Genomic DNA, 18,905 nt, shown 5'->3' with positions numbered 1-18,905 from the left:
TGCCTCGTCGTATGGGGTAGGTCGTAAGCAAACCGCGAACGCATTACTGGCTCAAGGTTGTCCCTTTCCCCCTTCCCCTACTCGTGTACGAGAGTGTTGGACATCCATCGTGGATACGGTGTATATGCGAGAGAAATTCAGAGTTTATCGCTGGCGTGCACGACAGAATTATCGACAAAGGATGAGGCGTGTTTAAACGGACTGCGTGTACGTCTGACTTGTACGAAACAAACGTCGTCGGGCTACCATTAAAGGAAAATAAATGGGAACCAGAACTTAGATCTTGATAGTAGTCATACCACTCTGGATGAGTTCACGTTCTCGCTTTTGTTTTCTCTTGATTCTTTTCGCATTTCTCATAAAATATGACAATCGATACAGGTGAAAAATTATTGAAAAGAGCGATCTAATATTTTTAAAGGTATAACATTTATATAAAAATTTTAATAAAAATTTTAATAAAAATTGAATTTTTCAAAATTGAATTTTAATTTTAATAAAAATTCAATTATTTCTTCCGCTCTTAAATTCGAGGATGATCGAGAAAAATAAAAAATTTATTTTTTAAAATTAACTTTCGTGTTCTTCCTGCAATTAAAAATTTTTTATAAAAAAAAATAGTAATTTTTTTCATCACTTTAATATTTTTTTCTTATTTCTATTTCTGGAACGATAATGGCTCACGTTATCGCCGGAACGGGATGGCTCACGTTATCGCCAATACTCCATGGATAATGTTAAGAATTTAAAGAAGGTGTTTCAGAGAGGATCATTTGGTTCTTGGAAATACATTACATTGTTGTAAAAATATTTTCAATTATATATCTCACAATTGATGTATCTAATTAACACGGGAGAAAGTTACGTCAAAATTAATTGCAACGTGATGACCACAATTTCTTATCGAGCACACCGTGTGTTTTATTCAATATTAAGTCGAGTCACGTGGTATCGTTTATTCCTCTCCTTTCATATCCTTTCGCTTCATAGAGACTGATAGTGTCTAGCTTGCCATTTTAGGTACAGCGGCATCATTTCTTCCGCGAAAATGAAAAGCAGTTTCGCTGAATCTCGCGCTCAATATCCGAGAAACACGATTGTGTTTTGCCTCGGTAACCTCCTCGCGGGAATTCTCGAAGCACCGGCCACGTGACACGAGGACGCGGACGGCTCCCACGATCACGAACACGGCGGGTTCTGGCCGCCTTCTTCCGAGGTTAAACGCGTCCGCAGCCTTGTAAGGATACGTCTGGTATTAGCATCGGATGACAAAAATGGTTTTATAGCTGACGTGTAGATGAAGAAAGTCGATAATGGCTTAAAGGATCCTTTTTTCCTCTCCAACGTAGATCAAGGCCGATCAAAGATGGTCAAACTAGATATCAGCTTTATCACATATGTATCAGATAATATTTGTAAATTATTCTATAGTGGATTAAAATTTAATTTTAATTTTTAAAAAATTACTCGAATGGATAAATGTCAACGCGCTTTGTCAATTTTATTTTTAAAGTATTTGTATTTTCTTTTATTAGATAACTCTTGCCTTAATTTTCAAAAAATACACATCAATCGTAATAATAGTACCTTTAATTTTAACTACTTGAGGAAAGCCTTTACTGAAATTACTAACCGATCCAGTTAATCCGAATGAGGCGGAGCAGATACCATCGGACGAGAGGCAACTCGTCGAGATCTGGAAACGGTAGGAGGAAGAAACGGCGGCAGAGAGAAGGAACTGGAGAGTCGGTATCGTAAACAGATCTCTCGCGTCTCGTCCGCTCTTATCCGCGACGGGATCTTCAAGAAGGAACGACACCTCCGCCAGTAATGCTCACGGTTCCGGCGCGTTTTGCAGTTTCACGCTCATCGGCAACAATAAGCGACGCGCGCCAAACGTCGATCCGCAATAATGAACGGAGCGTGCGAAGATCGTCGGAAGAACGACTCGAGATATCGCGATCGATCGAGTGTTAATGGAACAGGGCGAGCGACAATGAGATGTGAAAGTCTGCGATCCCGACTTTGCCGCTGATTTATCGATGGTTTTATCTAAACCGCCAATCGATGTTCCGCCTCGTTATCGCCCAAGAAATCGTAAGTCGGACATGTATACGACTCTTGTGCCGGCAGATAAAATAGTCGGACTTGAACTTTATTATTAGCGCGGTTAAAAATAATGTATCGAATGACATATAACGGCAAGTTAGAATATATGTTGCATCAAGAAGATTAATTAATAGCCAACGAAATCTTCAACAGGTTGTAAATTTAGCGTAGACGAACAAAGAGCTGCCATATAGTGTAAAAGTCGCCATCGTCGCCAAGATTCTCACGAAGTGAGGAGAGTCCCGGCCACCCCTTTATGGACGCAATGCTGGACCCCCTTCTTCTCGGCCGAGGCTAAGGGGCACCGCTAATAAATTGGCATCGCACGCTATCTCGCCGGATCCGTAAATGGGGTGCACTAGCAAGAAAGTTTACCGGACAGCCGGTTCCCGAAGCCGTTATGGCTCGAAGTAAGTATCTCGAGTCGTCTCCTTCTTCAGAGTCGGCGAAGTAGCGTCGAAGAAGTGCTCGTTGTTGTTGTTAGAAATAATCCCTCGACTCCGTTTCTCTTCCCCTTGATCCTTTAAGCATCACGCGCCACAGTAATAATGATTTACACACGCGATTGTCATCCGCACCTCGCCTCGTTCAGCGAGTTAAGTGAGATGATGGAGGAACGAAAGTGCTTGTCGCGCGCGTTTAGCGCAAGTATAATGGATGGCGTGTTAAACACGATGCTTGCAACAAAGTAACGTGCGATGCATCCCGAGAATGGTAAAATTTCGCGACAGAAATTTACAAAATATAAATATTTTACATAATTATTTTTTTAATTTTTACACATAATTATTTTTTAAATTTTTATATATCGTGATTATAGAGATGAAATTAAATTCTAGCGATTGTATTTCTATCAAGTCAAGACATTACGTCATCGCGCGGTGAATCCGCAAAAATTTCTTTTCTCTAGATATAGAGAGACTGGCTGCGGAAGCTATATTATTAGGCGATTTTTCGCGTCGACGCGCCACGTATCGTTAACATTTTCTCTTCATTGTCGACCCACGGGAGAAGCCCACATCGATCGAAGGGTGAAACAGCGGGGTAAAATATGGATGTGAAACAAAAGCGATTCTCTCGTAAGACTGACGCCTTTCCACTCCCACATGAGTAGACTTGAAAATCCGCGCCTATCGCGAATTATTGCGATTGATTCAACAGCGTTTTTATTAGATATCCGTTATTGGTATTCGAATCTATAATTAATTTGCGGATCCATATAATTTCAGCGTTATTCGAAAAAATATATTTTTATATACGAAAGATAAAAAGCATCAAATTAAAATTGTTATATAATTTAGATAATAAAATATATAATAATAAAATACATAAAATAAAATATATAAAATATATAATATTAAAATATATAAAATATATATAATAATAAAATATATAAAATGATATAAATTATTTAATTTTATATTGTAATTATAAAGATATTATGATATCATTAATATTAGTTTATAAAAGTTCCACATCTATGATCATAATTAAAAAATATAATTAATAAACGAAATTAAATCAAAATGTTTTGAATCAGATATACAAAGTGTATGCTGCTCTCATTTCTCTTACAACAGTCTTATATGTTTATAGATGAATATTTTTTTTATTTTGCGCATTTATAAACATGATGCATGATTAATTATTCTAACCTGTCGCATTGAAACTGCACATTCTAATCGTAAAACATGAGATCCTAGAAAACCGATGCGCGTGACGTGCAATTAAGTGACTAGCGCCTGGTATTATTCATTCAAGGATTAGAATAATTGGATAAACGAGTCAATTAAATGTCGCCATGGATAAGTCGACGTAACGTGTTATCATCGATTGCACGGGAAAACATGCGTGGCGAATACGCGTGCGAAATATATCATTAAATCAACCACTTATTGCTACCTTTCTTAGGAGCGCGGCCGTAAAAATGTTCGGGGAATGTCCGACAAATAAGATTCTTTCACTATTTAAATATATTCGCAATCGTGACGTTCAACACGCTTTCCTGAAATCGAACGGAAAGTCGTGCGAATGTAAGTAAATTTTTCTAGAAACATTAATTGGTTGTTCTCCCGCGATTGACTTAATAGGAAATCGCTGACATGAATAGAGCTAATGAATTCTAGCTTCGGGATATTTTCGCGCTCTAGAGTACAGTATTATTACACATTATCTCCGACATAGTTTTACGATGATTAATGAAACGTTTGAGAAGTCAACTTGTCAAACTTCTCCTTGAAAGATAACATGCAAATTTCATAATTTTATAATAGTATAATTTCATGGTTAAAAATATAATTATATGATAAAATCTTAAAAAAAAGTGCTACAGAAAATGAGATTAGAAAATGTTTATTAAAAGCGTAAGGATTTTTCATTCTAGAATTTCCTGTTAATATCGAGTGTTAATATCCTGCGACCGCATGTGACAATTTATTTAAGCCAATTATGTACGTGTGCAAAATTCTTAAAGTTAAACACGCATGTTTTCACTTGTTTTCGCAACAAGTGTACAATATAGTCGTACAATTTATTCTTCGTCATCTTTCTCCTTTTCTCTCAGCAGCTTATTCAACTTATTTTGATGACACGTCATGTCCCTGCTACCTCGGTCCGATGCACCGGCAATATATGCATGAAACGGTCGAATTTATCGGGAAAGTATCGCGTTACCATCAGTAGAATGTGGACGTATTAATTGCGAATGGATTTAAGGTAACGCGAGATGACATAATCCGATTACCGGGACTCGTGTCAATGAGATGCGAGATTCGTCGGCGATCTGAAATTTCTCCGCTGAATATAAGATTAAAAGCCTTTAAGGCCGCGACGGATTCCGCGTCTCTTTTCTCTTGATCGCGTACATGTAAACTGATATTTTTCAACCGAGAAGATTCATCGCGAATGCCAACGTGAATAATGAATTATTATCGTTTGCGCAACTATATGATCCGCATAAAATTATTAATTAAAGGCAAATAAATGAAGAATAATTTATATAATGATTTGTAAATTTATAAATAATAAATAATAAATAAAAATTTATATAAATTTATATGTTTGCATGCATTTTGTTGACAATATTGCTCTTGTTTCATCAATAAAATGCCATTATTTATGAAATTTTTGCATTTATTTTCCAAGAAAAAAATCTATGGAGCTTCCCCTCGTATTTCTTCATTTATTTCTGATTGCTAATAATCAAGACAAATTAAGATTGATATGGCAAGGGAGGATACGATTTTCGCGGACGACTACGTCTGGAAATGGAATTCTTACGTCGGTCGATGCGAGTGGAATCGAATTATGGGAAACGTCGCCGAGGGAAATGATTATTTGATGAAGAGCGAAATTCGATTGCATTCGTATGTCGGAGCTTGTGTAAGGAGGGAAACTCGGCAAAATTGGATTTAGACATGCATGTAAGTGTAAGTTGGCGCAACGACCCCGCGCGACATTACGATGGAGCAATTTATATCGTTACCAAAGCAGCAATTTAACGATGTATTTTGCCTCATCGTGTATTACCTCGATACTGGGTAACAATCAGAAAAATATAATTGCAATTTCATTCGCCATCTAAGATAAAATACAATTATATTGCCGGATTTTTAATTATCGAAGAGTAATCTAGAGAAAACTGATGGAAACTGACATATGAGATAAAAATCATACCATGGATATTGTCCAAGTGTACAAATTATTTTCACGTCCTATAAAAGTCCTAAAGACCTAACCTAAAGTAAAGATCTCGTATTAATTTCTGAGATGAAAATTCATATACGATATTTTTAATGCAGCTATATATCCTTGCCTCGTTAATTTTAATTGGATATTTTACTCAGTCCGAGAGAGATATACATAACATAATATCCAGCATATTTACCTCTCTCAAAGCAACGGAGAGCGCACTCGCCGCATTATTTATGCGACGAATTATTTGCGGGTTACGACCATCTCTCGACGCTCTTCCTCATCGCGGTTCTCGAGGTGAGGATCTGAGAATTCTCGCGGGAGCGCATCATCTTCGGACTTGACCGACGCGCCGGACACCGCGCGGTCTGCCGCGAAGGATCCCACGTCCTGGTCTCTTGCCAATCCGATCTTTCGGGCTTGGCCCGCGTCCCGCCAACGGTTGCCAAAAGTCACTCGACCGCGTTGCATCAGGAGAACCGCTTTCGTCGCGCATTATTTAGAAATCGTGATCGGTGAAGTTAATCCGAAAAAACGCGGCAACCAGGAAGCGAAATGAAGTGATCTGTCGTAGCAAAATTTCGCGAAGGAAATTCATCAATTTTGCATTCGTCACAATTGCACAATATTTTAAAGATTTATTTTATTTCATATAAATTTATATTAGTTTATATTAAATTAAATTAATAAATTAAAATTAATTATATTAAATCTATATTAAAATGAAAAAATTATTTAATATAGATTTATATTAATTAGAACCTAAATGTGTATAAATAAATTCTTCTCTCTTCCAAAATATAATTTTTATGCGATATTTATATGCAAGCATATCAAATTTAATCTGTCCGTCACGAAAATTAACGAGGATGCGGGTATAAAAGATGCGGCCAAAAAATGAGATGCGTCATACTCGGCGGTTGAATTGCAAAGTGGGCCGTCGTTAAAGGGAAAAGCGTGATTGTAAGAGTGACGTGAGAGGGGTCCGGCGTTTTTAACTTCAACACGATGCGCGATGCGCGGACGTAACGCGCGTCTTTCGAGGCGGTTTGTTACGAGCAGAATCGCCTTCATTACTCGAGAAAGTTCGGGGAAACGTATTATCGCGAGCCCTGGGTGGTCCAAGGCCGTCGATTTTACGACTCGATTCGGTTTCTCAAAGGGAATTGCCCAAGCTCCTTTAAAAGAGGGTCAGAGAGTCGTGAGATGAGAGAAAGACCCTTCGCGTTACATAAATTTTTTATCGAATATACTTCATGTCGCTGGAGATGTATTTCTTTAAACAATCTTCATTTTCTAGATTTAATAGATCCAGATTCATTCGCAACCATTTCCAAAAGAATCCGCAACAAGCACAATTTATTAAAGCCGAGATAAAATTTTGAGTCTTCTGTCCCAAGACAAAGAGCTTTCAAGTTCACTTCTGTCTGAGAACTATGCAAAATCATATTCTAATATCTTATTAATTTATTAATAATTTTTGTAAAGCTAATTTTAAATCCAAAAAATCGCTAAAAAAATTTTAGAATTATGTAATAAATGTTATTTAAATTTTGACAAGAGAGAATACTTAATAAAAAATATTCAAAACGAGTAAGGAACAAAGAGGTGAACTGATCGATAAGTATGGCGCCGGAGAATCGTGTCGCCCTCCCTCTCCTCTTTACAAACACCGTCGGTTAATCGGATCGAATAATTCGATTTCGGATACGAGGCGAAAGCCCATCGAGTCGCGACCCTTCTCGGTCGGGATCTCCTTTCTTTCTTTTTCCCTTCTCTCTTACCGTGTTCTTCCCTCGGTTAAGGAACCGCATTTGGGACGCGAATACGTTCGCATCGATGCCGGTAGAGCCGAAAGTATGGAGGCATCGTGTATAAGCTTCGCGAGGTAAATACCTGCTCCCATAAACCTGCATCGGGCGTAAGGTCGGTCCGGATTTATATCCGCTCGGCCGCGAGAGAGACTCCTCTCGAAGGGAACGAAAGGAAGAGACCAACGAAAAATCTCCCCCGAGCTTCCGATCGTTAACCCTTCACTACATTATGGATTCAAGCGCATCCGTCTATATCCGTTTTCCTTCTTTCTCCCTCGCGGAGTCTCCGTCCGGGCTTAAAAATAACCCGAAAGCGCGCATCGTGTGGTACAAGCTTAATTGCCGTAAAGTTGTCAGACTGTAACGACGTGGCGGATCGTTCTAAATACAGGATGGATCTCCGTCGTTATTTCTAAATGTGAAATTATTACTGATGATGTGTGAGAGATGATTTGTTTATTTCGAATCGACGTCATCCAGACGCTCAACATCTCAGCGTTTCTCGATAATAATTGCTTGCAGGTGTGAATTATCTCGATAAGTTTGTTCGATTGTCGAGATGAAATTCTGCGATCGCAATTTAAGAGAATGAATGAGAGTAAAGCGCGAATGCAAATGATCATATATATTTCGCTCGGATGTGTGTTGCGTTTCAATAATTCAGAATAATTAAATTTCACCAGGTAATTGACACGCTTTCGATACGAGGTGCAGAAGTAAGAAATGCATTCAGATTTATCATCGTTATTCTCGTTCTCCATTTTCAAAGTGCTCTCGATGGCAAATTACGACTCTCGATAATCTTTATAACGCGATTTACTACATTTTTTTCCAAATGTGATGCTACATCACGCGAGGGCCAAATAATTTAAATGTAATAATAATCAATTTATTGAAGAAATATCTTGCTTTAAAGAATATGATTTAGTGTAATTTTTATTTGTTGTATTAAAATTCCGAACATGATATAATTTCTCCTCAAATAAAAATTTAATATTTTTTTTTAAATCATGCTCTTTCTTTTACGACGATTTTGCAACCTTTCGTCCAACTTTCAAGGAACGAGAATTCAATTTATTATCGGTTCTTTAATTTTTTCACATTTTGGCATGATTGGCCGACAAGCCATCATCGCCTTTGAATATTTACTCAGTCACGAGTCTTAAAATATTTCACACATTTGTAAAGATGTAATAAGTGAATTTTCCCCTTTGACTCGAGCATCTTTGATAGATCAATCGTCAATCTTCTATATGTGTATAAACTGAGATGTAAATTTTATAAACGTTACGTGATAAAAATTCATATATTGCCGATAGCATCTCAAAGAAACCACAAATGCATAAGTAACACTTTCAATGATAAACAAATCGAGATTTAATTAAGTTATGTTCTCGATTAGCTCGCCTGCGAAAGGCGCGCACGTCTCTTCGCAGCCGCTCGGCCGCAAATCTTTCGGAGCAACCTAACGCGATAACATCGTGCAAAGTAAAATTCTCGGCGCGATAAATAAAATGTCGCTTTAAATTTCGTTCCGCTTCTTAACTTAACGAAAGCCAATCTCCGATACGAGCGAATATCTCGCGCTTGCGTGTCTCTTCGTCTCGTGATTTTCTTATTGCGTGCGAGGGGCCGCCGAGATAACGTCCCGTGAAACTTTCGTCCCGTCATAAATAAAACGACGTTTTAATTATCGGCCGGTTCCGCGAATCAAAGAAAACCAATTTACGCGCGTGAAGCGCCGCAAACGACGTCGTGTGCCGCGTTCCTGTTGCCAGGGAAGCTTCAATGAGGCCGGTGGCAAGCAATATCGGGCTCCGAAATATCTTAATAATCGAGTCCCTGTCGGTTCTCGAACGAGGACCTAGATAATAATTCACGCCATTCACTCGGCAGAAAAAAGTGGACGCGAGGAAAGAAGCAAGGGAACGATCTCGTACACGGTTCTTAATCGATCGATCGTACAATACGTGGATCTATATGTTATCGAATTACTGATATATAGAGGAGATTTAAATTAAAATAAATAAAAATAAAAACATCAAAAAAATCTTGAATGATTTTCAATTCTACCCGAGTCGACATTTTTTCCTACTTTAATATCTTCATTTTTAATTTATTTAATTTAACATTACGTTAATATTTTAAATATATATAATCAAATCATTCCCTCTCTTTTAAAACTATTTAATTTTGCTAAAAACACTCTTTTCAAATTCTTGTAAATAGAAAATTTGTTGCCTATTTAAAATGGAAAGTAGAGGCTCAACTCCTATAAAGTAAACCTATGAAAAATCTCTATTAGAATTTATGAACGTGAGAAAATTGAGATTGAAAATAGAAGCAAAATTTCAACTAGAAAAACATTCAATCAAAATGATATATATTTAATTAGTCGATAATTATCTTGATAGTATAAATATTTTCCTCAATATGTAATTTTACCTGAATTGTGTAACATGCTTAATAACAATTTCGATTACGATCTGCTTATAACTTTGATTCATCTCTTTTAATCGACGACCGTAAATTCATGACGCGATTATCGCTTAGAGTTCCATCACACCGGAGAATCTCGTTTAATCGCCTCGCCCTGCATCCTGCAGCCACGATCAACGGTAAGCATAAGGCAAAAAGATGGCCGGTCGCGGCTCGGTTGTACTTGTAAGGGCCGCGTGCCGCGGTCTGTAATTATCGCCACTGGCCGTGGGAATTGAATTACGAGGTAAATTCGTGACGTGCCGCAACGGTGGCCGTCCCGATAAAAGCCACGAAGCCGCCCAGCAATCACCTTAAGCAGGTTCAACGGTCTCGATCGAGACACTATCATGATTTATGATGATTTTTATGCATCTTTATTATAGGCATAATATTACATAAAAAATAAACTAATTATTCGTCTTGCTTTCCTTCTCACAGATTTTAGTCGAAGGAAAGAGACAATTCTGTCAGGATCTCCATCAGAAATTATGTATCCGACAGAGATTATTATTAATTAATTCATAATAAGTTTTAGATATGATTAAAAATTTACTTTTGTTGCTCCAAATTTTTATGAAAGAATTTCGCATGATACAGAGAGAGAGAGAGAGAGAGAGAGAGACAGAGAGGATCATATCATGTTCGATTTAATTCATAAACGCCTCACGATGCATAACAATCCAATAACGTCCAACATTAGACGGCCATAAAATTCGGATGAAAAGCCACGATTACGTCGTCGTGTAACATATGTATACATCATCCGCACAAGAGGCTCGGGGTCCATGAATAGGAAAAAAGAACAAATCCCCTCGTCGGACGTGAAACGATCTTCCACCCCACGAGGTATTATTTTCGTGACTTCGTCCGCCTCGTCCCACCTCTCCCACCCCTCCCGGTTCCAGTCCAGCCCGCCCAGAGAAGATGATTCATTCACCCGGTCGACGAAGAAGACGGTGCGCGCGCCCAGGTTCGAGGACCTCGAACAGGCAGGCTTTCGAGGGACGACGGCGACTCGATTCGCTAATCCGTGAACAATGAAGAATTCGGCTGCCTTCAATCGTTGCTCTCGAGTACCATTCGTTGCTCCTTTTCGCTCTTGTTCCATCTCTCGCCGCGGGGTTAGAGGTGCCGTCGATCCACAAGAGCCGATAACTCACCCGTTTCGTTTCAACGCTATTCGAGGGAGGCGGTTTGACGTGCGCTTCGATCCTTCGACAGGATCGCTTCTCTTTTTGGCGATCCACGCGAGTGATACCACGCGCGGTATCACGGTGTCGGTTGATACTCTTGATATTTATATTTTTACGAGTACGATATAATATTTCGAGAAAAATTAAAAAATATTTTATGTATGTATAATGAATTTTTGTAATTATCTGAATTGATGTGAAAGATGCTTAATTGATGATCACAGCTTTTTCTCCATTGTTTCTTTGTAAAATATATGAATTGAAGTTTCTTCTTTAACAATGTGCTGAGAATATTAATGAATTTCCTAATGATGTAAAGATTAATCATTGTAACTCCTCTTCTTCTATTCAATTTTTAAAAATTATTTCATATTCGTGTTCAAGAGATAGATAAATCGTTAACAATATACAATAAATTCTTTATTTTTGCATGTAAAATATATTGAATGCACTTTCCAAGCTTTATTAGAAGTACTAATAAATTTCCTGCAATAAAAAAAAATGATCACTCCTCTTTCATTAAATCGAGGAGCGATAAGTCGAGAGTTACAGCGGCGATAGCTCCTTTCTTAATGTTTGCCGATCATTTGTAGCCGTCTGTTAATTATTGCGCAACGTGGTCTCGACCTCCTCGCCATATATATCGAGATAAAGGCTGTCCATCAAGCGGTCTCTTTTCGGCACGAACAAATTAATTTATTTCACCGGACGCCTTCGCGTGGGAGGCGGGACCGATCTCGCCGCTTGGTCATGTCAATCAGTAGCGCAAACAGAAGTTATACAGGAGATGAGATAACGGCACCGATCAACGCGTGGGAATTTTTTTCTCGGAAATCAGGAAATAAATTTCAACTCTATTCTACATATCGATATTATAATAAATATTATTTTTATTATCATCATGTTCATCTTTTTGTATAAAAAAAAGATTGAACCAGTAAATGCTGATTTTATAGCTTTGTTATTGTAACAAAATTAATAATAATAAAAAATGTTATCAAAAATAATAATTTGTATTAAATCTTCCGAAATTATTTTTAGGAATTTAAAAAATTATTTATATTTCTTCGCTCAATTTGAAGAGAAATTATTCGAGTATTGTTACAAATTAACACTAATATTAATCTTAGATAGTCATTTATAACTATAAAAGCAACATAACGACAACAACAATAACTAATATTGATGCATCATATCAATTTAACGCTGATTTGTGGGATTAAAAAAAACAATAACGAGTAACTGGACGGCTGTAAAATTAATAAGCGCAATGAACGTTAACGAGGATCATAAATATGCCCTCCCGCGTACCGCTTATTCGCCGATTAGCATAATCATTCCCGATATCCACAAGTCGTAATTTAAAAATGTCGCGATAAATCATCGCCAATCTTTTCTTTATAAAGAGCAACGAGAAATTCACAGGATCATTATCTGAAAAGAAATACCTTCTTATGAGCTATAGATTTTAAGTTCTTACGTTTTAGAAAAAACACTGTATATACTATTTTTTTCTCTTTCAAGATAGCTTATAATAATATCTTCCTTCATATACCATATCGTGATTAATTTTATTATTACATATTACAAAGTTATAAAATTGATAACATGATAAAATAAAAAACCAACTTCATTATTTTCAACATTAACCTTATGATTTTCTCGTTGGCCATGTTTCTCTACTTAATTAAATACTGAAAGCATACTGTCAACATTAAACTATGTATTTAATAATATAGTTTATGGCGATCGTGTGATATTAACTCTCGTAGAAAATGCCTATAGTATAATTACATACTTGCAAAGTGAAATTATAATTATGAAGCCATCGTGAATGATCATTAAAAAAATCGATCATCGTTTCCGTTACGCCAGAAGTATAAGTTTATTTTTTTAAGTCGAAAATTTTCTATTGCACACGTGGTATTAATTCGTTCAATCAGGTCTCCTAATTATGGATCGTTAGAGGAGAATCGGCTTTCGTAAAACGACATACCCACGACGCGATCACACGCGGAAGATATTCTGAACGGGGGAACGGATTAGGTTCGTAATCAGAATCCAATTAAGGGCCAACGAGGTTGCGGTCCTCCAACTCCTAATTACACAGCGAGACTTCGCCTATCTTAACGTGTTCATTATTGTGATACGGTGCGGGTTTTACGAGCATATTAACGTATCAATTATACTCAGGACTCCTTCCCTCGGCTATCATATTGCATGGGAGGATCAATTAGCAAATTGCGCGTGCGCGCTCGTCGAACGATCAGCGTTTAATTAGCATCCGGTGTATTTCTAAGATTCAAAATGCAACTTACAACTTCTGAATAATTTAAATATGCGAACGTATTATATTAATTTTCATATATTGTATATAATTCATCATAAAGATAAAAACAAAATTCTAACAGATATTAATTTTTCATTATAATTAAACAAGGCCATACGAAATTATTCTTTCTTTTATAATATATTTTTAAACAGAAAATATTTCTATTATCAATTTTTATTTTTATTTTTTTACAAAATTTTGCATAATATTTAGTTTTGATTAAAAAAATCACGTATAAAATTTCAAAATAAAATCAACAATTTATTTCGAGGCTCTTTAGAGACCTTTCCACGCTTTAGAATGAAATACCCTCTCGTTAAAATTTAGCTCACCCTTGCCTGTCATATCGACACTTCTACACCTCCTGCAGATCCATTTCGCGATACTCTCGAAGTTCTCATTATTGACGGTCTTCAAAAAAAAAAGGGCCGCCTATGCTCGTTAAAATGTCGTTTTCTTCTTTATACCGCCATTCGCAATTTGTTAAAGGACAAAGGGCCACATGCACATGGGGCATACCTGCCCCCGCCACGTAACCTGGAGTCGCCAAGTAAATTTCCGGAAAGGAATCCTCTAAAGAGATTCAGCTTCCCTATCCGCTCCTTCTTGTTTCTCTCCCTGTCCCTCCTGCTATCGGCATCTTTCTCTGTTTCATCTTACGCGAGTCTGTCGATTTTCTTATTCTATTCTCTCTCTCGTTTCTCGCATCTATCCCTTTCTCAGTTTGGTTCGGCTCTATCGGCATCAAGCGGATGACATAAATTGGAACCAAAAGGCATAATGCAAGAAACAAGTCTAACGAGAGGAAAAAGATTCCACGATTTTTCGGGGACAAGAGCCTTTCAATACAAACCCGAAGGAATTTTGAGAATAGGTCTATTCAGAAAAAAGTAAAATGTAGATATAAAAATAAAATGTAGATATAATGAATGATCTCTTAAAGAACTCTTAAAAAAAATGTATCTCCATCTCTCTTTTATATAAATACTAAAAATCATAAAAATCTCATACATCTCATGTTTATTAAATAAAATTTCTGTAAACAATTTGCTGAAAAATTTCCAGCATTTGTTGAAAAATGATTACAAACATTTACCTGTTTCAAATCCAGAAGAATCGTCACGTATTCGTACTGATCGCCTCTGGCCAACGTGGGACTCTGCCACCATCTGCTAGGATTCGGATCGAGCACGTTGCTGATGTTGTGCCTCTTGCCAGGATCGGGACTCCTAGAATCGCAAACGGCGCATCTCGACAACTCCGAAGGCTTGCAAAAAGTCTCCGGACCCTCCTCGCCGCATGTCGCGTTTACGAATATGTCAGCTTTCGCAGCGACGTTGAATGTGGACGGAAAGAGACCGCCATTTTTCAAATTCTTATTAAGAGCTGAACGATGACTGTACGGTCCTCTCGAAACTAAAATTAAAAGGAAAAATTTTCATCAAATCGAGGTTGATAATAAAAGAAAAAAATCTCATAATAATACATGACAGCTTGTTTGAAAAATTTCTACATTTTAAATATCAATTATATTATCATAATTATATTAAGTTGTAAATTTCTTTTTATTAGTGTTATGGCTTGGCATCATAATTGACTGCGATATAAAATTGGGGCAATGTGCATTTTTAAAGGCTTTATGTTACCATCGAAACTTTCGTCAGATTCCGAAATAGAATCGCGCGTCGTCAAAACTTTGTTTTTAAATCTCTTTTTATTTTCGTTTCACGAGGTTTTACTGGTGCCTTTCATTGACGAATCGGTGTATTGGTACGTGGCGCCGATAAATCATCGCGAGTGTCAGTCCCCAGCCGTTTCGTATGTTTACTCGGCAAACATCTGCTGTGAGGTCGAAGATGTATATTAGTGTCTCATAAATTCATTTGATGTAGAAAATTCATGTAGGAAAAGCTAATTTTACATCAGTCTTCCGAGATGTTTCTCCTCCTGACATTTTTATTAGACAGGTTTATAAACTCATAACTGATAAAAACCCATTAATCGCTTTTCATTTCTAAATAAAACAAATTAAACAATTCATGATATAAATGAATAATAATTTTCTCTTTAAATCGTAAACGAAAAAGAAAGAGAGAATGAGTGATAGATCTGTATCTCTTTGTTTCTTAATAAATTATAATTTTACGCGCATCAAACTTCTGACAATTGACAGCTTTACAAGAAATATATATGATATATTTGTTGTGCACGGCATTCGAGGTTCCGGAACGTAAACTTCAATCGATCAGAGCCGTCAATTATACGAATGTGCGCGTGTAATTATTCCGGCCAATCGTCAGTTATAATTACTATACATCAAAAAGTCGCAATTTTTCGCGTCGGATCGGGCATAACATCTCCGAGACGAGGGAAACTGACAAACAAAACAAATGAAAAAAAGGGACTGTGTAATCGAAGCGACGCGGCTGATCCCGTCATTTTCTGCTGGACGACGCATCCATCAACAGGTTTTGACAGAGCGCAACGCAAAACCAGTCGTGCGCGCGCGAACAGGCCGCAGATGCAGCAACGAGATGCAGCGAACAGGTTCCGCCAGCTTCTCCAACGGCTTACACGAGTGCACAGCGATGTAAGAAACGTGACGAATTATCCGCGAGAGATAAGACACTTTGCGACACGCCGCGCCGGTGATATAATGAATTGATCATCGCGGAAATTGCAGCGGAAAGAAGCGATCGATCGAGGCTTCCCTGGACTCGTTTGTGTCGATTGACAAAAACTTTAATAAAACATTGTATCCCTTCTCTAAATTAAATTACACATAAGTCATTTTTAATTCTTCTCAAGTTGTTATTATTTAAAAAATATTACTGTTAATATATAACTCTTCGTGGTTTCATTCATGTATCATTTTCTTGAATTTTTAAATAAAAAGCAAATATCGAGATTTTTCTTGTATTGTAATACACCTTGATCTTGAATTCAGATTTAAGATATGCGTTATGGAATGTATGGGATGTATTTACTAGAGGGATCTTGAGAGATGTGGTCACTTTATGGCGTTGTGCTCGCCGTTTCTTACGGAAGGTAAGAAGTGTTCATACACACGAATATCTCTATCGGCACTTATTTGGAATGTGAATATAAAAGTTTGATAAATTAGAGTCAAAAATTCAGATTTAAATTTGTTTTTTCATTAGAAGAGATTACGAGCACGAGAAAATACATTGATTATGCTCGTTATCGTTTTAGATGCCTTCTTTAACTGAGCTGTTGAAAGAAAAGGGACTGCATGTAATATTTCACCAGAAAAATTTTAAATAGTAGTTTTAGATGTGACTCGAGGTGTGAGGTCTGGATAGCTTAGTGGTTTGGAGCAGTTGGCCAAAAAGCGAAAGATTCGGGTTTGATTTTCTATCCAGCCACTTGTACCTCACAATATTTCTCGCGAATAAAATTTTATATTATATTCCCGTTTTATTTTTGTAAAAAATGTTTCTTCTACTATTTGGCTCTCATATAATTGCATTTTGAATGCATTGTGAGCATTAATAATTTGGATAGGATATATTGTGACGAATAATTTTGTTAATTGTTTATCTTCACTGTTAATGTATGTACGATTTTAATAAATTTATTCTGAACTTGTCCTGCCAAATTCGCTGCGTTTTGTCAGTATTATCTGCGAGGATGACTCGTGATCCATCACTCTTTTGATTAATGCTCGCGCCTCGCGCGGATTTATACAACATCACATGAGCGGAAAATAATGATCCTTCGGTATCGCTCGCTTAAATAATATTTAATAACAGCCCTGTTAACGCTCGTGTACAGGTGCTATCGTAAAAAAGATCGTTAACCAAGCGTTATGCAAAACGCGCTAATCAGACTACACTAATCGCTTCGCAATATTTCACATCGTTAACGAACCTTCTGCCATTTTTTCGTTTAGCCTGCTTTCTTCAACTGTCAATCTTAATAAATCTATATTAATCAGAATTATTCTGCAGTCAAATTGACGCTGACATAAACAAAACTGTAAAAATATCATTTAATACTAATTATTCAATAGTTTTTAATTTTGAAATTTTGTTTAATCAATGTTCTATTAAAAAAAGAAGATCTATGATGTTCATTTATTACTTGTAAAGTAGAAAAAATTGAAAATTTGCACGACCTACCGAGAAATTTTAATCGAATATACACAGAAAAAAATAAGTGTCAAATCAAAACTTGTATACTTAAACTGACGCGTTCATTATTTCGTATATACGCAACAATTTATAATCTTCTTAGAAGAATTTAATAATTTTAAATTTTAACAATATTATAGTCTTATTTTAATATTGTAATTCTCACCTCAAGAATATATAATTATTTAATTCTAATTTAAGAAAACTATAATCTTTGATTTAAAAGTGTTATTTTCTACCCAACATTGTTTCTTTTCCATTCAAGAAAATTAATCTTAAGTCATAAGAATATATTTTTTTCGATTGAACTGTATAAAATGGTTTCATTCAAGTAAGCAATTATTCAAGCGATTATATTTTTCTTAACGCAATATAATCTCATTTCAAGATTTTTCCATGTTAAAACTAAATATATTTTCAAAACAAGAATGTCCTTTTTTTCTGTGTATCAACGTTAATTTATCAGTTTAAAGCAATTTTTTTCCTGCTTTACAGCGTTTAAACTTATCAAGATTAATCATCCTTTCCGTGCATAAAAGCGACGTACGTACGCGAATAATGCGCGGAAGCATCCCACGCTCCTCACAAACCCTAGAAGATCCCTAACAAAACAAACGTCGGCTACGTAAAAGGCGAAGGCTTCGCTCGCTTTGCTCGTACGTTCTGAGTCCGATGACGAATCTGTACGAGTCCCGATGCATAAGCGCACATAAGTAGCTCCCTATTTCAAGAACAACGTGGCAGAAATCTCCCGAACGTGCTGCTTGCGCCAAACTGCGCGCATTATGAGCGCGTAAGAAAGAAAGCAACTGGGCGCGCGTTCGTCGGAAAACGAGCAGACACGCATTGTGCGCGTGTCTGTCGAACCGCTCCTATTCCTCTCGCGATTAGGATGTTGTTTCAATGGCAAGCAAAAACACAATGGTATCTCGTTCTAAAAGCGTCTAATAATGTGCAAATATTTCTCCTATCGCCACGAAAAAAAATCAATTCCATGATATAAGTTAATAGAAATATTTCCAAAGATTCTTGCATATTATATTATTTATATATTAAATTATTTATATTATATATATATATATATATATATATATATATATTTGTATATATTATTTATTTTATTTATTTT

At 36.6% G+C, this 18,905-nt stretch overlaps 1 protein-coding gene and 1 long non-coding RNA gene across 4 annotated transcripts in view; one reads left to right on the top strand and one right to left on the bottom strand.

Moving 5' to 3' along the window:
- Wb (wing blister) overlaps positions 1 to 18,905 on the bottom strand; it is a 141,373-nt gene that overhangs the window by 97,938 nt on the left and 24,530 nt on the right. For all 3 annotated transcript variants that reach the window (XM_083101638.1, XM_083101639.1, XM_083101640.1), the window contains exon 2: positions 14,719 to 15,038. In XM_083101638.1, coding sequence (XP_082957764.1) covers positions 14,719 to 15,038 — 320 coding nt within the window. The remainder of the gene's footprint in view (positions 1 to 14,718; positions 15,039 to 18,905) is intronic.
- LOC145972754 (uncharacterized) lies at positions 1,188 to 15,085 on the top strand. Its single transcript, XR_014439278.1, has 4 exons — positions 1,188 to 1,237; positions 1,642 to 2,097; positions 2,263 to 2,519; positions 14,734 to 15,085. It is a non-coding gene; the product is annotated as an uncharacterized LOC145972754 (long non-coding RNA).

The sequence above is a fragment of the Camponotus vicinus genome, unplaced genomic scaffold (assembly GCF_025532165.1).
Source record: "Camponotus vicinus isolate PSW18456_S1 unplaced genomic scaffold, iyCamVici1.0 SCAF_6, whole genome shotgun sequence".
NCBI classification, from domain to species: domain Eukaryota; kingdom Metazoa; phylum Arthropoda; class Insecta; order Hymenoptera; family Formicidae; genus Camponotus; species Camponotus vicinus.
The sequence above is the reverse complement of the archived record's forward strand: the minus strand, read 5'-3'. Positions and strand labels throughout refer to the sequence as shown.